Source organism: Hemitrygon akajei, chromosome 1, assembly GCF_048418815.1.
Source record: "Hemitrygon akajei chromosome 1, sHemAka1.3, whole genome shotgun sequence".
NCBI lineage: Eukaryota > Metazoa > Chordata > Chondrichthyes > Myliobatiformes > Dasyatidae > Hemitrygon > Hemitrygon akajei.
In genome coordinates this window covers 87,383,375-87,402,869 of record NC_133124.1, presented here as the reverse complement: position 1 = coordinate 87,402,869, position 19,495 = coordinate 87,383,375, and the positions used below count along the sequence as shown (strand labels likewise).

At 40.9% G+C, this 19,495-nt stretch overlaps 1 protein-coding gene across 4 annotated transcripts in view; it reads left to right on the top strand.

Annotated features, from left to right (window-relative positions):
- mtcl1 (microtubule crosslinking factor 1) overlaps positions 1-19,495 on the top strand; it is a 214,643-nt gene that overhangs the window by 114,857 nt on the left and 80,291 nt on the right. For all 4 annotated transcript variants that reach the window (XM_073047438.1, XM_073047446.1, XM_073047429.1 and 1 more), the window contains exons 6-7: positions 4,285-4,440; positions 14,183-14,305. In XM_073047438.1, the coding sequence (XP_072903539.1) occupies positions 4,285-4,440; positions 14,183-14,305 (279 nt within the window). The remainder of the gene's footprint in view (positions 1-4,284; positions 4,441-14,182; positions 14,306-19,495) is intronic.

The following is a 19,495-nucleotide window of genomic DNA, read 5'->3' as shown; positions in this document are numbered from 1 at the left end:
GTTTGCCCATCAGAGGAGGTTGACCCTGTTATTTATCAACTTTCAATGAGGAAATCGCATTAAAATTTACTAAATTCTTATAATATTGGACAGGAAGATGCCAGATGTTTTTCCCTGACTGAAGAGTCTAGAACTATGGATCTCTGGGAATTAGCAGTGGGATATATAGGACTGAAATTAGAAATACCTGAGTGCATTGAGTGGTGAATCTTTGGGACTCTCTTCCCCAAAGGTCTGTGGAGGCTCAGTCATTGAGTTAATTGAAAACAGAGTTTATTAGTTTCTTGCTAATAAGGGAATTGGAAAATGTGGGGATCATGCAGGCAAATGCTGTAGTGAGGCGGAATGTTAGCGATGAACTTGGTAAATGCTGAAAAAGATATAATATCTAATTCTGTTCCTAATTCACCTTTTTCTTTGTAGGCAGGCTAATAAAAACAAATTCTTATAAGCTGTGCTTTTATCACATGATTTGCAAAGACTAGTTATATTATGATATTGTCTCAAATCAAGCTCAAGATGTTATTTTAAGAACAGTAATAACCAATTTTAAAGTTTTGTTTTACTATAGGTTGTGCATTTAAAATTTCCCTTCACCAATACAAACAAAAATGAGTATAGAAATTCTGAGTTTAGCCCCTAGCCTTTCTTTTCATTTTAGTGTGGCAACAGTCTGAATGATCGTTGTAAGAAAATGACTTAATGCCGGTTTCAGAAAAGAGCACCTTTAAGTTCTCTTCCCTCTCCAAAGCTCCAGGAAAATGATGGATCAATTATGGTGACAGTTTGGGGTAGGACTTCTTTCTCGTCCACCTGCACTAAATATCGACACACCGTTTTGTACATGTTTCCAGAATTCAGTTCCATTAACTTCAGACTGAACCTAATACAATGCAGGGCCTCCCTAATAAAATTGTGTAGGAATTTATAATATTTTTTCTCTCAGTAGTGCCAAAACCCAGTTCAGACAAAGCATCTTGACCTGAAATATTGATTGTTCATTTCCCTCCCTAGATTGTGTGTGACCTGCTGAGTTCCTCTACCATGCCTTCTATTGTGCCAAATAATTTTTTTGACATTGTGGCTGACACAGCAGCCAGAATTTAGGCTAAGGAAGGTGGGAAAAGCAAAAGAGAAACTGCAGATACTGGAAATCTGAAATAAATAGAAAATACTTAACACGTTCAGTAGCATTTTTTGAGAATGAAGGAAATCAAGTTACCATGTCAGGTCACTGATCTTTTGTCAGAACTAAGAAAAGCTTGATACCATGTATGCAAAATTGCAAAGAAGTCATGGGATAAACAGTCAAATGGAATGTTTGTGATAGGATAGAAAGCACAAGAGACTGAAAGACGCTAATAGGGTTGCATACCAAAAAAAGTGTGTGAAGGCTTGTTAATAACATCTGCAAATAGAAGATGAATGAAAGCAGAGAAATAAAGAGAAAGAAAGGGATAAACAATGCTGGAATGTAATGTAAAGCTCCAGAGAAGCAAAACATTGCCAAATGCTAGAATTCTGAAATATAAACTAGGTATACTAGAAATATTTTGTGGGTCAGGAACGACCTTTGAAGAGGAGAAAACAGTTTTCAGGTTAATGACCTTACATTGGAGCTAGCCAGTTCCGATAAGACTTAAAAGGCTGATTATCAAAACTTGTTGAATACCCTCTCTAGAGTTATAGTTCTCCAAACTTTGGGGATAGCTCAGTAATCCATATCCATTACAAACACAGAGACTCCTCCATCTATCTTAACCACTTTGTTTCCTCTGAAACTTCCAAGTTTCTATGCTTTCTTCACATCATTTCTAAAGTAGATCAGGGGTAGGGTGTCCCTTCTTTCCCATTAGCCTACACATTGAGTCAACCACTTGATAACCTCTGCTACAATCACCATCTTCCCTTCCCCTTTAAGCATTATCAATGGACCATTCTCTCTGTGATACTATGATTTACTATCACGTCTGCACTAACATGCACTCCTCGCATGCCTTCCCATGCAACTTCAGAAGATGCAGTACTTGACCTCTTCTCTCCTTCCCTTCTCAACATCTGTGGATCCAACCACTACTTCTGGGTGCAATACCTTTTGATTTCAACATCTATCAATTTAGCATAGTGTTTTTGATGCTCCTCTGCATTGAAGAAATCAAATGCAGACTGTGTAATTCTTTGCAGAACCCAACCACTCAGTCTGCATTGGAGATGATGAACTTATAGTTATCTGTTGCTTTGAATCTCCACCTCACTTCCTGTATGATATCTCTGTCTTTGACTCCTTTACTTGCAACCTAGCCCAAAGCTAGCTTGAAGACCCGCCTCACCCTCAGACTGGGCTTATTATGGCTCTTATAATGGATTTAGCAGTTTGAGAAAATTACCCTTTCCAATTTATATCAGAATTGACTGGTTATTGGGAAAGGTCATCAACTTGAAAATTTAACTGTTTTTCAATTTCCACAGGTGCTGCCCGACTTGCTAAATATTTATAGCTTTGTTTGTTCTTATTTCACATTTCCAGCATTGGCAGTGATTGCTTCCCCAGTATTTTGTGGCACACATTTCTAGCATTGCTTTTCATCTTTTGCTTTCCCTCTTCTATCTCCATTCATTACCTTCTGTTTGTACCAGGGGAGCAGCCTTTTTTTTTGCCCTGGACCAATACTATTAAGCAAGGGGTCTGTGGACCCCAGGTTGGGAAACCCTGATTTATACCTCCTTGAAACCAACCAGCTGGATTTACCAAGCCTTTACTATCACCTCTCAACCAGCATCAACCTTGTGTCATTCTCTCTCTCTCCCCTCACTCCCTCCCTCCTTCCCTCTCTCTCCCTCCATCCCTCCTCTCTCCCTCTGTCACTCCCTCCCTCCTCCCCTCTCTCTCCCCGTCCCTCTCTCCTTCTCTCTCCCCATCCCACTCCCCTCCCTCTCCCCACTCTCTCTCTCCCCCTCTCTCTCTCTCTCTGTCCTTCTCTCTCAGTCCCTACCACCTCTCTCACTCTCTCTCTCCTCCCCCTCTCTCTCCTTCCCCTCTCTCTCCTTCCCTCTCACTCTCCCTTTGTTTTCTCCACCCTTCACCTTTGGGTAGGGTTTGGAAGTTATAATCAGATTTTACTGATGGCAAACTGATATTTATTCGAAAGCTTAATTAACCTTTTCATCGATAAATTTGATGAAAGAGTTTCATTGAATTGTGATAGTCCACAGAGAAATGAAAATGGATGAACACTGTTGATGATTGTGGTGCTCTGATTATCAAACAGTTGAATTCATGTCTGTACCTCCTTGATTTAGTCTTATCTAGGTTCTAGAATTAAGAAATATTGTGTCTCCTCAGCCCTGGACTACCCTATCTGGCTTTAATTCCTCTATGTTTTTGCTGTCAGATTACTAACCATTGATTGTGTGTTGATTGTGAATGCTTTGGAGCTTATCTTCACTGCCTTCAATTATCAAGGACCTACTGACACCCAGGTGGAGACTTCTTCTGGAGATTTGTTCTTGGTAATACTCAGCATGCCATTGTTTAATGGGTTATTTTTCTGGTAGTGTAGTGAGGCAACACCTCATTTGAAATTAAACAAATTAACAATTAAAATAGTAAGTAAAGCAATATTAGTCACCCATTGATGCCATCAACAAAAGTGTGTGGGTTTACTCATTCATTAAGCATTATGGTCCCAACCACAACAGGTTCCTCAGACCCCTTAAATCGGGCTTCATGAGCTGAATTACAGAATATAAGAGGCTGTTGAAGAGAAACACTTCACTAGATGATTCAGAGAAACACACAAGTGTGCCCTCCATGAAAGCAAACATCCCTGCTCCTCTACGCAAGGGGGCTCATAGTCTCCTCGAACAGGCAGCATAATGATTTGTGGATGATAATTGCTGCTGGCAAAAGGTACTGCTGGATGATGCTGTCTGCATGGCTGCTTCGAGGATAGGCAAATCTTGAACCAGAAATCCTTCATGATCCGTAAGCTTGCCGTTGGTTTGAATCATCCACCATTGCATGCGCCTCATAACTAGTGTTTGCATTCTTTTTTCCTCTCTTTCTCTTTTTTCTTTTCAGATGTTTCAGCCCATCATTTTGCTCATTCTCATTTTGGTTCTGTTTTCATCACTCTCTTATGCCACTGTGTTTAAGTTGGTTTTCCTTTTCACGCTTTTCTTTGTCTTGTAGTTTTTTAGTCGTCTACTATACCCATTTTTGTTTTTTTTTATTTCCCCCTCTGTCCTTTGTCGTTTTTGTTAAATCGTCCATGCACTCAACAGTCCAAACTGAGGGATCAGCCAGAATGGCAACTAGTCCCCGAACATACCCAAGAGCAAGAGACCCTTCAAAATCAAGGTGCAATGGACCAAAGCCGTACAGCTGATGGAGACTACAAAATTTATGCAATGGAAGACAAGAACTGCTTCAGTCCAGAGGTAACTAGTGATGTTAGCATTTTGCATGCAGATCATGTTTTTAGTGAGCCAAACCTAAGTAATTAGTGAAATGCAAAATTGACTTCCTGTTGAATTCAAATCCCTTTGATATTTGAGATTGTCCAATTTATCTTTGAGACTCAATAAGCAACAGGACAGTGAAGGATCTCTTTTCATAGTTTGCTGTTTTACACTTGTTCTGCAGTTTTTCTTCTCTTTCACAGTCTTTGAACTGTTAAATGCAAAATACATTGGATTAAGATGAAACAAAGGAAGTGTTTGCATTTATAGCTATCTTGATAGTTTTGCCTCAATGATATTTTGGCATAATGCTCACCGAATCATTTTTTTTAGAAATGCAACTGGGTAGTTAGAGTCCGTGTAATTATACTTTTCTCATGGAAGGAGTGGGATTATTGAGGTGAATGTCAATTTTATTTTCCTTGTAGTCAAAGTCTATTGGGTTTGTTGTCTCCTAAGGGACAGGAAGACAACAGATTATGAAGCTATCTATCTTCATCTGAACACTCCAACTCTCCTCTCCCTCTGACATCACCAGCTCTGTTCTCCCCCCCCCCCCCCCCCCAAACCTACCCCTTGAAGGGGACTCCACTCCAGACCATCAGGAAACTGCCTTTGACACCATCACTGATCTCATCCCACTCTGGAGAACTCCCATCCGCCACCATCAAACTCATAGTTCCTTTAACCCGCACTGCTCGCTCCTTCCTCCTACCCGATATCCACAAACCGGACTGTCCAGGTTGGCCTATTGTCTCTGCCTGCTCCTGCCCCACTGAAATTGTGTCCTCATATTTCAATTCCATTCTAACCCCCTTGGTTCAGTCCCTTCCCACCTATATCTGCAACACCTCTCATACCCTCGAGCTTCTCAGTAACTCTCAGTTCCCTCCCCTGACTGCTTGGTCTACAGCATGCATGTTCTGTCTCTATACATTTTCTACCTCCCCCATCGAGGGTCTCAAAGCTCTCTGCTTCTTTCTTGACTAAAGAACCAACCAGTCCCCCTCCACCATCACCCTTCTCCTCTGGCACCTTGAACAACCTTTCCTTCGGTTCCTCCCACTTTCTCCAGACTCAAGGGGTAGCCGTGGCAAATACAGGGGCTCCAGCTATGTCTGCCTCCTCATTAGCTATGTAGAACAGTCCATGTCCAAAGCCGTCACTGGTTATACTCCCCCAACTCTACCTCCGCTACATTGATGACCGCTTCATGCGCCCATGTGGAGCTCATCAACTTTATCAACTTTACTTCTTCCTTGCCCTAAAATTCACTTGGACCACCTCTGACATCTTACTCCCCTTTCTTGATCTCCCTGTCTCCATCTATGGAGACAAACTGTCAAGTCAACAATACTTCTCCCCCCACCACCCCCTTTCCTGTAAAAATGCCATTCCCTTTTCTCAGTTTGTTCACCTCCGCCGCATCTGTTCCCAGGAAGCGGCTTTCCATTCCAGGATATCAGAGATATCCTCCTCTTTTAAAAAAAAAAGGGGTTTATCTTCATCCACTATAGATGATGCCCTCACCCACATCTCCTCCATTTCCTGGACATCTGCACTCACCCCATCTTCCCTCCGCCTTAATAGTGAGTTCCTCTTGTCCTTACTTACCACCCCATCAGCCTATGTATTCAACACATTGTCTTCTGCAACTTCCGCCATCTCCAGAAAAATATCTTTACCTCCCCCTCCCCTGCCTTCCACAGGATCGTCCCCTCCGTGATTCCCTTGTCCATTTGTCCCTCCCAGCACTTACCCCTGCAAGTGGCCTAAGTGCTACACCTGCCCATACACCTCCTCCCTCACCTCCATTCAGGGGTCCTAGGCAGACCTTCCAGGTGAGGCAGCCCTTCACCTGCAAATCTGATGGGCTCACCTATTGTGTCCAATGCTTTCGAAGTGACCTTCAATACATTGGTGAGATCTGTTGTAAATTTGGGGACCGCTTCATCAAGCACCTCCTCTCCATCCGCCACAAGCGGCACTTCCTGGTGGCTAAACATTTTAATTCCCATTCCCATTCCTGTTCCGACATGTCGATCCGTGGCTTCCTTTTTTGCCAAGTTGAGGCAACCCTCAGGGTGGAGGAGCAACACCTTATATTCTATCTGGGTAGCCTCCAATCTGATGGCATGAATATTAATTTCTCCTTCTGTTAAACAAATTCCATCCCCTTACCTCTATTCCCCACTCTGACTGTTTACCTATTACTTACCCCTGGGTCTCCTCGTCCTTCCCTTTTTCCTATGGTCCACTCTCCTCCCATTAGATTTCTTCTTCTCCAGCCTTTCCCATCTACCTGGCTTCATCTGTCACCTTCCAGCTAGCCTCCTTCCCCTCCCCCAACCTTTTATTCTGGCATCTTCCCCTTCCTTCTCTGTCCTGAAGAAAGGTCTCTGCCCAAAATGTCGACTATCTATTCACTTCCATAGTTCCTGCCTGACCTGCTGAGTGTGTGTTATTTTGAATCTAAAACAAAGAGAAAAATTGCACATGGCCTTAATTCATCAAGAATAGAGAGAGAAGTCTGTGAGAGAAAATGGAACATCGCCCGAGGGTGGCAGTTAAACATGCTGACTCTGCAATCCATATTTATTCTTCAAGCACAATGTTGATAGTAGCCCTAGTTCTAATAGTAGTTCTAATTCATAGAAATTGATTCTGTTTTTTTCCATTTCTGGCCTCAAGTTGATTTTAAAGGCTTTCTAATCTTTGAGATTTATGATCAGAGAGACATTATCCCATTCAACCAAGTCCACACACTGCAGTCATTGGGAATTAGGAATGAAATTTATTCAAAATTGATTTGTGATTGGGGGTTCCAACAAGGTTGATTTTTGTGAGAAAAGTGTGTGTAAGGATTCTCACCTTGCAGTGTGCATCAGAGAACTAGATTTGTGAAGTCACATTAGTATGCACTGCTTTATTACGTGCACTGAGCATTTACAAGTTGTTTGTTTTCCTAAAAATTTTGGAAATTCTGCTTATTTGTCATGCCATGGGATTTCAAATTTGACATATTTCAAATGGTGGAGCAGTATCTCTTCTTTGGTTTCCTTGTATATAAACCCTGGTTTGGAAAGAGAAAGATGTGCTTGACTAACAACCTTGATAACATTGAAAATTTAGATAAAGTTCCACATAAACAGTTACTAATTAAAAGGCTCATGAATACTGAGTGGAAGAAATGTTTCAATAAATGGGTGCTTTTAGCAGGTTGTCGGGATTGGAGTTGGAAGAATGGAAGTGGTAAGGTGGTTAAAGAAGACAAACAAGACAGGTTTTGCTCTTCTCCAGCTCACTATATAACACTTTAATGAGAACTTCACTTTCCAATGCTCTTGAAAGCAGATTATTCACTCACTGCACGAAACACCATTGTAGCTTCCTATACCCTCTGCTATGTATTTTCAAGTGTCATTTTTTGATCTAGAACATTTTAAATTTGTTATATATTTGAATATAATATGAATATGTTTTTTAAAATCAACACCTAACTCCATAGTAGATCCATTGAGAGTGTTTGTCATTGACAGAACAGGTTGCACTTTTAACCTTGAAAGGTTTAATGTGTTATTACTTGGAATCGATGAGCTTGATTCTTGATCTAATATGCATCAGGTGCCTCAAACCAAATCTGCAAACATGTCAGCCGAACAGTTTGAATATCACTATCAGAGGGGATCTGATTGAAACATATAAGATTATTAAGGGATTGGACATGCTGGAGGCAGGAAGCATGTTCCCGCTGATGGGTGAGTCCAGAACTAGAGGCCACAGTTTAAGAATAAGGGGTAGGCCATTTAGAACAGAGATGCGGAAAAACTTTTTCACCCAGAGAGTGGTGGATATGTGGAATGCTCTGCCCCAGAAGGCAGTGGAGGCCAAGTCTCTGGATGCATTCAAGAGAGAGTTAGATAGAGCTCTTACAGATAGCAGGGTCAAGGGATATGGGGAGAGAGCAGGAACGGGGTACTGATTGTGTATGATCAGCCATGATCACAGTGAATGGCGGTGCTAGCTAGAAGGGCCGAATAGCCTACTCCTGCACCTACTGTCTATTGTCTATCACGTGCCTCCCGTTGCCATGGCAGCCAGCCAGCAGTATGCTGTGCTCAATTTGCTGTACAATACGTAAAAATGGTACTTGCATTTTTCAGTATTCACAGCTGTTTCTGTACTGTGATCCTAGCAAAAGTTGGGGTTTGATCTACATATGTAGTTCCAATAGTAAGTCAGTCAAGCAGGAACATAGAATAGTACAGCACAGTACAGGCCCTTCAGCCCACAATGTTGTGCCGACCCTTAAACCCTGCCTCCCATATAACTCTCCCACCTTAAATTCCTCCATATACCTGTCTAATAGTCTCTTAAATTTCACTAGTGTATCTGCCTCCACCACCAACTCAGGCAGTGCATTCCACGCACCGACCACTCTCTGAGTAAAAAACCTTCCACTAATATCCCCCTTGAACTTACCTCCTCTTACCTTAAAGCCATGTCCTCTTGTACTGAGCAGTAGTGCCCTGGGGAAGAAGCGCTGGCTACCCACTCTATCTATTCCTCTTAATATCTTATACACCTCTATCATGTCTCCTCTCATCCTCCTCCTCCTCTCCAAAGAGTAAAGCCCCAGCTCCCTTAATCTCTGATCATAATGCATACTCTCTAAACCAGGCAGCATCCTGGTAAATCTCCTCTGTAATCTTTCCAATGTTTCCACATCTTTCCTATAGTGAGGTGACCAGAAATGAACACAGAACTCCAAGTGTGGCCTAACCAGAGTTTTATAGAGCTGCATCATTACCTCGCGTCTCTTAAACTCTATCCCTCGATTTATGAAAGCTAACACCCCATAAGCTTTCTTAAGTATCCCATGTACCTGTGAGGCAACTTTCAAGGATCTGTGGATGTGAACCCCCCCAGATCCCTCTGCTCCTCCACACTACCAAGTATCCTGCCATTTACTTTGTACTCTGCCTTGGAGTTTGTCCTTCCAAAGTGTACCACCTCACACTTCTCCGGGTTGAACTCCATCTGCCAATTCTCAGCACACTTCTGCATCCTGTCAATGTCTCTGCAATCTTCGACAGTCCTCTGTACTATCCACAACACCACCAACCTTTGTGTCATCTGCAAACTTGCCAACCCACCCTTCTACCCCCACATCCAGGTCGTTAATGAAAATCATGCAAAGTAGAGGTCCCAGAACCGATCCTTGTGGGACACCACTAGTCTCAACCCTCCAATCCGAATGTACTCCCTCCACCACAACCCTCTGCTTCCTGCAGGCAAGCAAATTCGGAATCCACCTGGCCAAACTTCCCTGGATCCCATGTCTTCTGACTTTCTGAATAAGCCTACCGTGTGGAACCTTATCAAATGCCTTACTAAAATCCACGTAGATCACATTCACTGCACTACCCTCATCTATATGCCTGGTCACCTCCTCAAAGAACTCTATCAGGCTTGTTAGATACAATCTGCCCTTCACAAAGCCATGCTGACGGTCCCTGATCAGATCATGATTCTCTAAATGCCCATAGATCCTATTTCTAAGAATCTTTTCCAACAGCTTTCCCACCACAGACGTAAGGCTCACTGGTCTATAATTACTCGGACTATCCCTACTACATTTTTTGAACAAGGGAACAACATTCGCCTCCCTCCAATCCTCCGGTACCATTCCCGTGGACAACGAGAACATAAAAATCCTAGCCAGAGGCTCAGCAATCTCTTCCCTCGCCTCGTGGAGCAGCCTGGGGAATATTCCATCAGGCCGCGGGGACTTACCCATCCTAATGAATTTTAACAACCCCAACACCTCCTCGTCCTTTAATATCAACATGCTCCAGAACTTCAACCTCACTCATATTGTCCTCACCATCATCAAGTTCCCTCTCATTGGTGAATACCGAAGAGAAGTATTCATTGAGGATCTTGCTCACTTCCACAGTCTCCAGGCACATCTTCCCACTTTTATCTCTAATCGGTCCTACCTTCACTCCTGTCATCCTTTTGTTCTTCACATAATTGAAGAATGCCTTGGGGTTTTCCTTTATCCCACTCACCAAGGCCTTCTCATGCCCCCTTCTTGCTCTCCTCAGCCCCTTCTTAAGCTCCTTTTCTTGCTACCCTATATTCCTCAATAGACCCATCTGATCCTTGCTTCCAAAACCTCATGTATGCTGCCTTCTTCCACCTCATTTGTCACCCATGGTTCCTTCACCCTACCATTCTTTATCTTCCTCACCGGGACAAATTTATCCATAACATCCTACAAGAGATCCCTAAACATCGACCACATGTCTCTAGTACATAGAAGGACATAAACTAGCTAAAAGTGACAACAGGAGAAGTTTTGAGCTTGGTTGAGAGTATAAAAACATTATTGACAGCACCTTCTTAAACAATATTGCACTGCATGAAAAATTAATGTAAACCTTTTTTTTTCATAGTAGGCTGGAGGGAGTGTAGCTTGAATGCCCCAGGATTATACCGGGCCATAAAGGATTGAAATATAGAGATACTCTGTAAATGTGCCATCAGTTTCTTTCAGTATGAGCAGTGATTTGGCAGCTGTGCAAAGACCATTTCTTTGGTGGAAAATCTAATCAGTGAGATTTATCATCGTCAATTCACAAAATAGCGGAAAGCTATGGGCAGAGCGAGGCTGGCTATTATCCCAGTGAGACCTTAACAGCAGAAGAGCAATTCATCTCATCCAACTCCCAACTTTTGTCCTTTCCCCCAGCTTCAATTTGAATCTAGCCACTCACTATGTAAAAAAAATCTCTTCTCTCTCGCTCTCTCTCTCTCTCTCTCTCTCTCTTGCTCTCTCCCCCTCCCCACCCCCTATCTCCATCTCTCTCTCTCCCCCTCTCCCTCCACCCCCCATCTGAAGTGAAACAATTCACTTTGAAAGGGCAAATTTGAAGGCAGAACACAGGGTTAATGATAGGATTCTTAACAGTGTGGAGGAATAGAGGGATCTTGGGATCCAAGTGCATCATTCCCTCAAAGTTACCATGCAAGTTGATAGGGTTTTTAAGAAGCAATATGGTGTGTTGGACTTCATTAATTGGGGGATTGACTATAAAAGCCTTGAAGTAATGTTACAGTTCTATAAAGACTTAGTTAATTCACACATGGAATACTGTGTTCAGTTCTGGTCACCTCATTATAGGATGTTGAAGTTTCAGAGAGAATGCAGAAGAGATTTACCAGGAAGCTGCTTGGAGTACAGAGCATGTTATGTGAGGAAAGGATGAGTAAGCTAGGGCTTTTCTCTTTGGAGCAAAAGTGGATGAGAGATGACTTGATAGAGGTATACAAAATGATAAGAGGCATAGATCGAGTGAATAGCTAGAGACTTTTCCCAGGGCAGAAATGACTAATACAAGGGGGAATGATCATAAGTAGATTGGTTATATGGACAAGAAGTCATGGTAAGTTGTTGTTTACTAGTCTAGAGGGGAGTACGAAAGGGTTTTCTCTGGAGGGTATATGATAATAATTTAAATTTAGATATACAGGGGAATGTCCAAAGATTTTTAGATTGAATGATCCTCAGAAGTATGTCAAATAATAAACCAGTTAACAACAGGCATTTGATGGACACAATCTGACAAATAGTTGATGAAGTTTAACACAGAGAAATGTTATGGAAGAATATGGAGAGAGAACATGACCTAACTGATTTCATTTTAGGAAGGAAGAGACATGATGTATATCTACACAAACCTTTGAAGACAGCAGAATAATTGGAGAAGGCTATTAAAATGTCTATGGGAATCTTGAAAATATTATTGGAGAAGTAGATAGAAAAACAGCTGTTAAAATTTTGGCACTAGACTGCATATGCTGGAGCAACATACAGAAGAGTTGGAGGAACTCAGCTGGTCAGGCAGCATTTATGGAGGGAAATGGACAGTCAGACTGAAAACCTATATCTACCACATTTTGGAAGTATGTAAAAACTTGTAGGGGATGCAGAAGAAAGTTACTAAAGTGGTATTAGGGACAAGAATCTTTAAATATACAGAGACTGGTAAAGCAGTGGTTGTTGTACTTTAGGCAGACAAGATTAGGAGGATTCAGAATCAAGAACTTTTATTAATGAGAAGGGACTTGCTAGCAAAGTCATCATTTATTCATGGATACAGCCCCTTCAAACCAACTCATTCATGCTGACCAAGATACCTATCTAAGCTAATCCTTTTTGCCTGAGTTTGTCCCATATCCCTGTGCAATTTTCCTGTCCATTTAATTGAGTAAATTTCAAATCTTTTAATTATACTTGCCGCTACCACTTCCTTTGGCAGCTCGTACCCCTTTTAGAATTTTCCCCTTTCATGTTAAATCTATGCCTTCTAACTTTAGACTCCACCTACTCTGAAAAATAGACTATCTATGTTCCTTATCATTTTAAAATCCTTTTACAGTATAATCACCCCTCAGATTTCTTTGCTTCAGGGAAAACAGTCCCAGCCTCTCCTTATAACTCAAGCCCTCCTTCCATTCTGGATAGCATCCTTTTGAATCTATTCTGCACCCTCTCTAGCTTAGTCTTTCAGATAGGATAGTGACCAAAGTGGCACACAATGGTCAAAGTGCAATGAAATCAACACTCATAGCCTTTCAAACAAATACAACAGTGAGATTCTGTAGAGAAATGGACATAAATTTGAAGGAAAATAAAATTAGATGGATATGAATGAGGAGCAGAGAAGCAGGACAAATTGGATAGCTCTGCCAATTGGCAAAATGGAACAAATGGCCTCTTTATTTGCTGGATCATTCTCGAAGCAGAGAAAGAAAATAGGAAAAATACAGGAATTACTGGGATGTTCAACATCAAAGAAGAAGGGTGGTAGAGAAACCAAATGAACCTGGAATAATTATCCAAATGAGATGGATATGTTGTTATTCTATTATGGATTTATTGTATACCCACAAGAAAATGAATCTCAGGGTTGTATATGGTGACATATATGTACTTTGATAATAAATTTGCTTTGAACTTTGAATTTCAACTAAGATGGATCAGACAGGTTATGCATACATAGCAACTTGATTTTTTTCTTATTAACCTGCTCATCAGGAAGAAACATTGACCATCTTTGTGCTCTCTCTCTCGATTCTACGTTTGAATTCCTCTGCAGTTGAAGTTCTTTGCATATAGAATCTGCTGATGAGAAAAGAATAGGAGTAAAATAAATACAAGAATCTGAAGCAAACAAAAAAAAGAGCTGCTGGAGGAACTCAGCAAGTCGGGCAATATCTGTGCAGGCAATGGAATAGTCGGCAGTTCAGGCCAAACTGACTATTTTTTGCCTCCAGAGATGCTGCTTGAGTTCTTTCAGTAGTTTACTTTTTGCTTGAGTGAAAGCAGTTGTGATGCTACGGCAATTTGCCTCCGGTCAAATTTCCTGTAATTTATTGAGAAAGCCAGTGAAAGTGTTTGCTAAATTAAGCATCAATTGAGTGCTTGGACTTAAATTTCTCTTTGCTCTGGTTTTTGAAGATTTTATCTGGGTCAAAGAAATAAGGGATTGTTATTTTAGATTTTGCAGTCATAGCTACGGGTTATGTCCACAAGTAACACTTGCATGATGACTTTTGCAAGAACTGAGGAATCTTTGAACAGATGTTCTGTTCCAGGGATATTTACTCATGTACCGTGAACTGAATATGTTTCCTTGTCTGAAATAAACAGCTCAGGGAGCCCCATGTTTTACCAGAGCAGAATCTTTCTGTCCAAGAACTGAAGGTTCGGCTAGAACAGGAAAGACAACTTCGGGAGGATGAAAATGAAAAATTTACCAGCAAGATTCTTCAGGTGAGTTTAATTATTTTCTGAGATAAATTATAGATTAATGCAAGATGCTCAGATCAATTTGTAGTATAAAATGTGGTATTCTTACAGAATGTTAGAGCATCATGTATTCCCAAATCTCATCTGTGGTCACTATTATTTTGGCTATTTGTGGTTCAGTCAATCTTTGGATCATCACCATTGTTTCTGGTCCTCCTTGATTGGAGGAGATGTTCTGTATTTGACTGTGATCTCATCTGGATAGAGTGTATTGGGGTGTTTACTAGTTCACACACAAGGAATGATAGATAGACTGAGAAATCAGAGGGCAGCCAACACCCATAGAACAATATACTAACAGGAAAGGTGGTTTAAAATTCAGGATACTTTGGAGGGAATGGGGTACCTTATTTTTGAGCATATGCAGGATGCTTTGGTATTGACATGGAACACCCAGCTCCTAGGCCAAAATGTGGCTCAAGAACATCATTATCTGGACCCTAGCCTGTGTTCTTTCTTCCAGCCTGTGAATTTCATATATTACATGTGCGTGGTTCCCAAAACTACAGGCTATTAACTGGTTTTGGGTTTGGATCAATGGTGAAACAGCTTGATGTGTCCAAACTAAGAAATTTTACTGAGCTCAAGATTCCTCTCACATTCTTTTATGAGGAAAAGCCTATTGACTCCTTGTGCTTGCATAACTGCACCTGAGGTTGAGAGATCATGTTGGTCATGCATATGTTTTCAAATCCTATTTGAGCCATAGTATGCAAATTATTTGAACATGGCATGGCAATTCAGCTAGCCTGCAGGGAGCTGGTGACATTAGGCCCAGGGTTTCCATGCTCTGCACCACTGGAGATTTCCTCACCTCATAACTTGGTCTGTTACTGTCTAATTGAAAGAGATTGATTGTTGCAGTTAGTTAACAAGTCCATTATTGCTGCATTACGATGACAATAAGCAAACTCAATGGCCTTAATCTTTTCATTTCTCTCAGTTCCTATGTAGAAATGATTTAGGGGCTCAGAAGGTAATGCATGTGAACCATTCTTTGGGATAAGGAACAGAAGGGTAAAGGCTTTGTGAGGGAAGAGAGAAGAGAATGAAAAATTACTAGTGTACAAAGTTGGGGAAGGGATAATCATGCTCCAGTGGAATTAATTAACCACTATGTTTCCACTGATTAAATTTATGTTTAATTTCCCTGTTCTGAGTTTTCAAAGGGATTGTAAATACTATATGGATAGGAGCTACACAATTTCTGCTCAACCGGGGATTCACTGGAGTGACAGTAATTCATCAGCTTCATCCAAAAGCTGATGAATGATCAGAATCAGGTTATCTTCCTCTTTGATGTAAGCTGTGAAATTTATTGTTTTGTAGAAACAGGACAATGCAAGATAACAAATTACTATAATTTGCAATAAAAATAAAATAGTAATAGTGAGGTAGTGTTCATGGATCTCTGCTTCAGTGTTTCTTTCTGTTACACAGTTGAGTAAGTAAGACACAAGAGCTAGTTTGCAGGCCTTTTCAGTTCTATTGTATACAAGCCTGCAGTTGCGTGGTCTTCTCTGATGTGTAGGGAGGAATGATCTCTTGTCTGTCCAACAGACTTTTTGAGGAAGGATCATTTTGTAACCAGAAATGTTGCTTTTGATAGATTTTCACAGTAAGTATTTACAGGGAATTTTAGCTCTGATAACAAAGCGAATTGTCCCATATTGTCATTGTGCCAGCATTATTTGCGGAATTACACAGGCATCCGCTCCACTCAGTCCAAATAAAGATGAAGTAACTGCTTTCCTCCACGGGAGGGGAAGTGTTGAAGTGGATGTCATCATGAAGATTCCTAGAGATCAGAAACATCTATAGCAAACATGCCGAGAAAATTAAATTTTAATGCTTTTTGTGAAGCTGCAAAAAAAACCCTCACTGTACACACGCCTATTTGTGCATATGTTTGTAATCTGATTAATGTTCAATTGGGTTGCCTGTTGCCCTTTCTGTCTTCCCCTTCCAACCAAAGCACATGTCCCTGTTTTCATGTGGGAAGAAGAGACAGATTAATCAAGTGATTTAAAGTTGCCTTTGGGAGAGAAAAATAAGGTCCTTTAAAAATGTGTTAATTATTTTTTTGCTATAAATGTTGTTGAAGTTCTAGAATATAATGTAATTAATCTAATAACATCTTTTAAGTCTTGCCAGCTGATTTCATTGGGCAAGGATGACTTGAGGTGTTTTATTCTGATTCAAATGCATTGATGATTGAAAACATTTTTAGATGTTTGTAAAGTGTGGTTTAGAATAATATGCAAAAATTGTATTCAAGATCTGACTAATGGTGAGTAATGCAATGGGTTAGAATGCAGAACTGAATCACATGTAAGTTAATGAGAAATTTCCTGTGCCACTAAGGAAGACAGGGCAACACAGTGGATTTGCTTTCTATCTTTGTACACTTCAACATATATTCTTTTCCAATTCTAACAACTACATAGATGCTCTTCCATTTCAGCACTCTCTGTGTATGTTGGCAGTGTTAACTCAGTTTAGATTGGGGAAGTGGGGGATGGACAGGAAATCAACAAGATGGAGTTGTCTAGTTGGCAAAGAACCGGAAAACCTAGCCAGCTGATGTAGTTGTGCCTCTGCTTAAATTAAATATCATGTTGTTAAGATAATGTGACCCTGGGCTATTAGAGGCCTGAAAGTTCTTTATGCTAATATTGGGAGATCTTCTAACCTTATAGGTTTGTGAAGGGTATAGGTACGATGAATACCCACAGTCTTTTTCCTAGAATAGTGGGGACCAAAGCTAGAGCCCTAGGTTTAAGTGAAAGGGGAAAGATTTATAAGGGACCTGAGAGGCAACATCTCCATCCAGCTGAGTGGTGTGTATATGGAACAAGCAGGAGATGCATACAGTACAACATTTAGAGGACATTTGGACTGGTACGTGAATGTGAAAGGTTTAGAGAGATAGTTGACAAATAGAGGAAATGGAACTAGCTTAGTTAGGCAACCTGGCAGCATTGACAAGTTGAGGTGAAAGTCTGTTTTCCATGCTAAATAACTCTGTGACTCTAAGTTTGCCCTATTTTCAGTTCTCTGAGACAATAATGTGGGGGCACAGAATCTCATTGAAACCTAATGAATATTGAAAGGCCTAGATAGAGTGGATGTGGAGAGCATGTTTCCCATAGTGGGTGATTTTAGGACAACCTCAGAATAGAGGAATTTCTTTAGCAAGAGGGTTAGAGAAACTGTGAAATTCATTGCCATAGACAACTGTGGAGGCCAGGTCATCGAATATATTTAATGTGATGTTTGATAGGTTCTTGATTTATCAGGACATCACAGTTTATAGGGAGAAGGTAGGGGAATGGGTTGAGAGGGATAATAATTCAGCCATGATGGAATGGTAGAGCAGACTCGATGGGCCAAATGTCCTAAACCATCTCCTATGTCTTCTGGCCTTATGGTGCGTGTTGAAGCGTGGAATAAAATCTCAGTTTTTCATTGGATTATTGTGTAAGTCTTGGAAAGAATTATTATGTTTCAATATTTTTACGTACCCCGTAACTGGGTGTCAGACCAGCAGAGAAAGAAGAATCCGTTGGAGTCTGGTGCTACCAAACTAAAGGTGTTTATTAGTAAACTACACAATGCAATATCAAAAATGCAAATATACATATAAAACAAGTTAGCAGTAATAAACCTAAAAGTGTAGGAATAATAATAATCAATTATAAACAAGCTCTATCGATGTCTAGGGGTAAATGAATTGTCATAGGAAAGCATAGAATTCAGTTCATAAATGCTGATGATGTTGTTATGGTTGTTGTATTGAAATCGTTGGAGAGAGAGAGCAAGCGAGATGTAACAGCAACAGCTGCGGCAGGCAAACCTTTTGTGGCTTTCTTAATCAGTCGTGTCATTGTGGCCATTCAGTTATGACCCCTCTGGTCTTCAGCTAGACCGTTCTTCTGTGGTGGACTCATCACTCTGGCATGAGTGGACACACACACAAGTCCCCACCGGCCCTGCTGTAACACTGTGAGCTTTACTGACCGATCTCCTGGTTCAGTCTCCGAAGCCCCCACCTTTCTGTGGGTTCCCAACACTCAGTCAGTGTCCACTGGTGTGTCTGAAGGGTGTCGCTCAAGACCTGTCTTTTATCCCCACTCACGGGGTCTCAGCTATCCATCAACTCTGAATGACCGTGTCCATCAAATTAGGCCACTCCTGCTATCTCCTGAGGAATGTTAACGAGCAAAGTAAAGTCCTTGTAGTGGAGGGTAAACAATCCAGGAAGAGTCAAAATACCATAAATCAACAGTCTCTCCCCCCTCTTATCTGTAGCAAATGTTCTTGCCTGTGTTTCATATCTGTCTCTCATGAGCAGCATAGCAACAGTAATAGTTTGTGGTTCTCGGGGGGGGGGGGGAATGATTAACTCTGCACCCCATTGTCCATCAGGTCTGTTCATCACACATAACACCCCCATCCTTCTGGGAATTTTCACCAGGGTGAAAATTAACTAATAAAGCATATTACTGAATTACAGAGTTTAACAAAATATAGAAGTGGTCTTAACTACAAGTTGTATGTTGTATTTTAATATCGAATTCCTGTAACAACAGACTCCAACTTAATAACCTATTTTTATTTTTCATGTAGCCAAAAATATCAAGGGGGTTGTGTTCTTAGCTTAGATGTATACTACAAAGTGTGAACTAATACATGTGTGATCATAATGTAGTACATTACAGAAATTTGTGCAAATACTAATCTCTATTTTACTTTCAAACTTAACATTCAATCTTCCATGATGTTGTCTTTCTTATTCACATGCTTTGTTCAAAAAAAAAATCAAATTCCCACAAAACCAGATCCTGTTATTCAAAGTGGCATTTGGTCAACCCTTGCCTCTTTTCCACTTAACTGTCACGTGGTTAGCTTGCTCACCAGCTTGGAACAGGCCTTCACAGACTCCTTTCACAGGAGCTATCTTATCACCAATGTTTTCCAAACTAAGCCCATTTGCTGAACTTCCATACCACTCATTAATTTTAAGCAGGTCATTAATTTCATCTTCAGGATCTTTAATTCTATTAGTTTCTCATTTAACATCTGCAGGTGATCCCTCTTGATCAAAACAACACTTTAAGTTCTGCTTCTCCAACTCACATCCTTGAACAACAT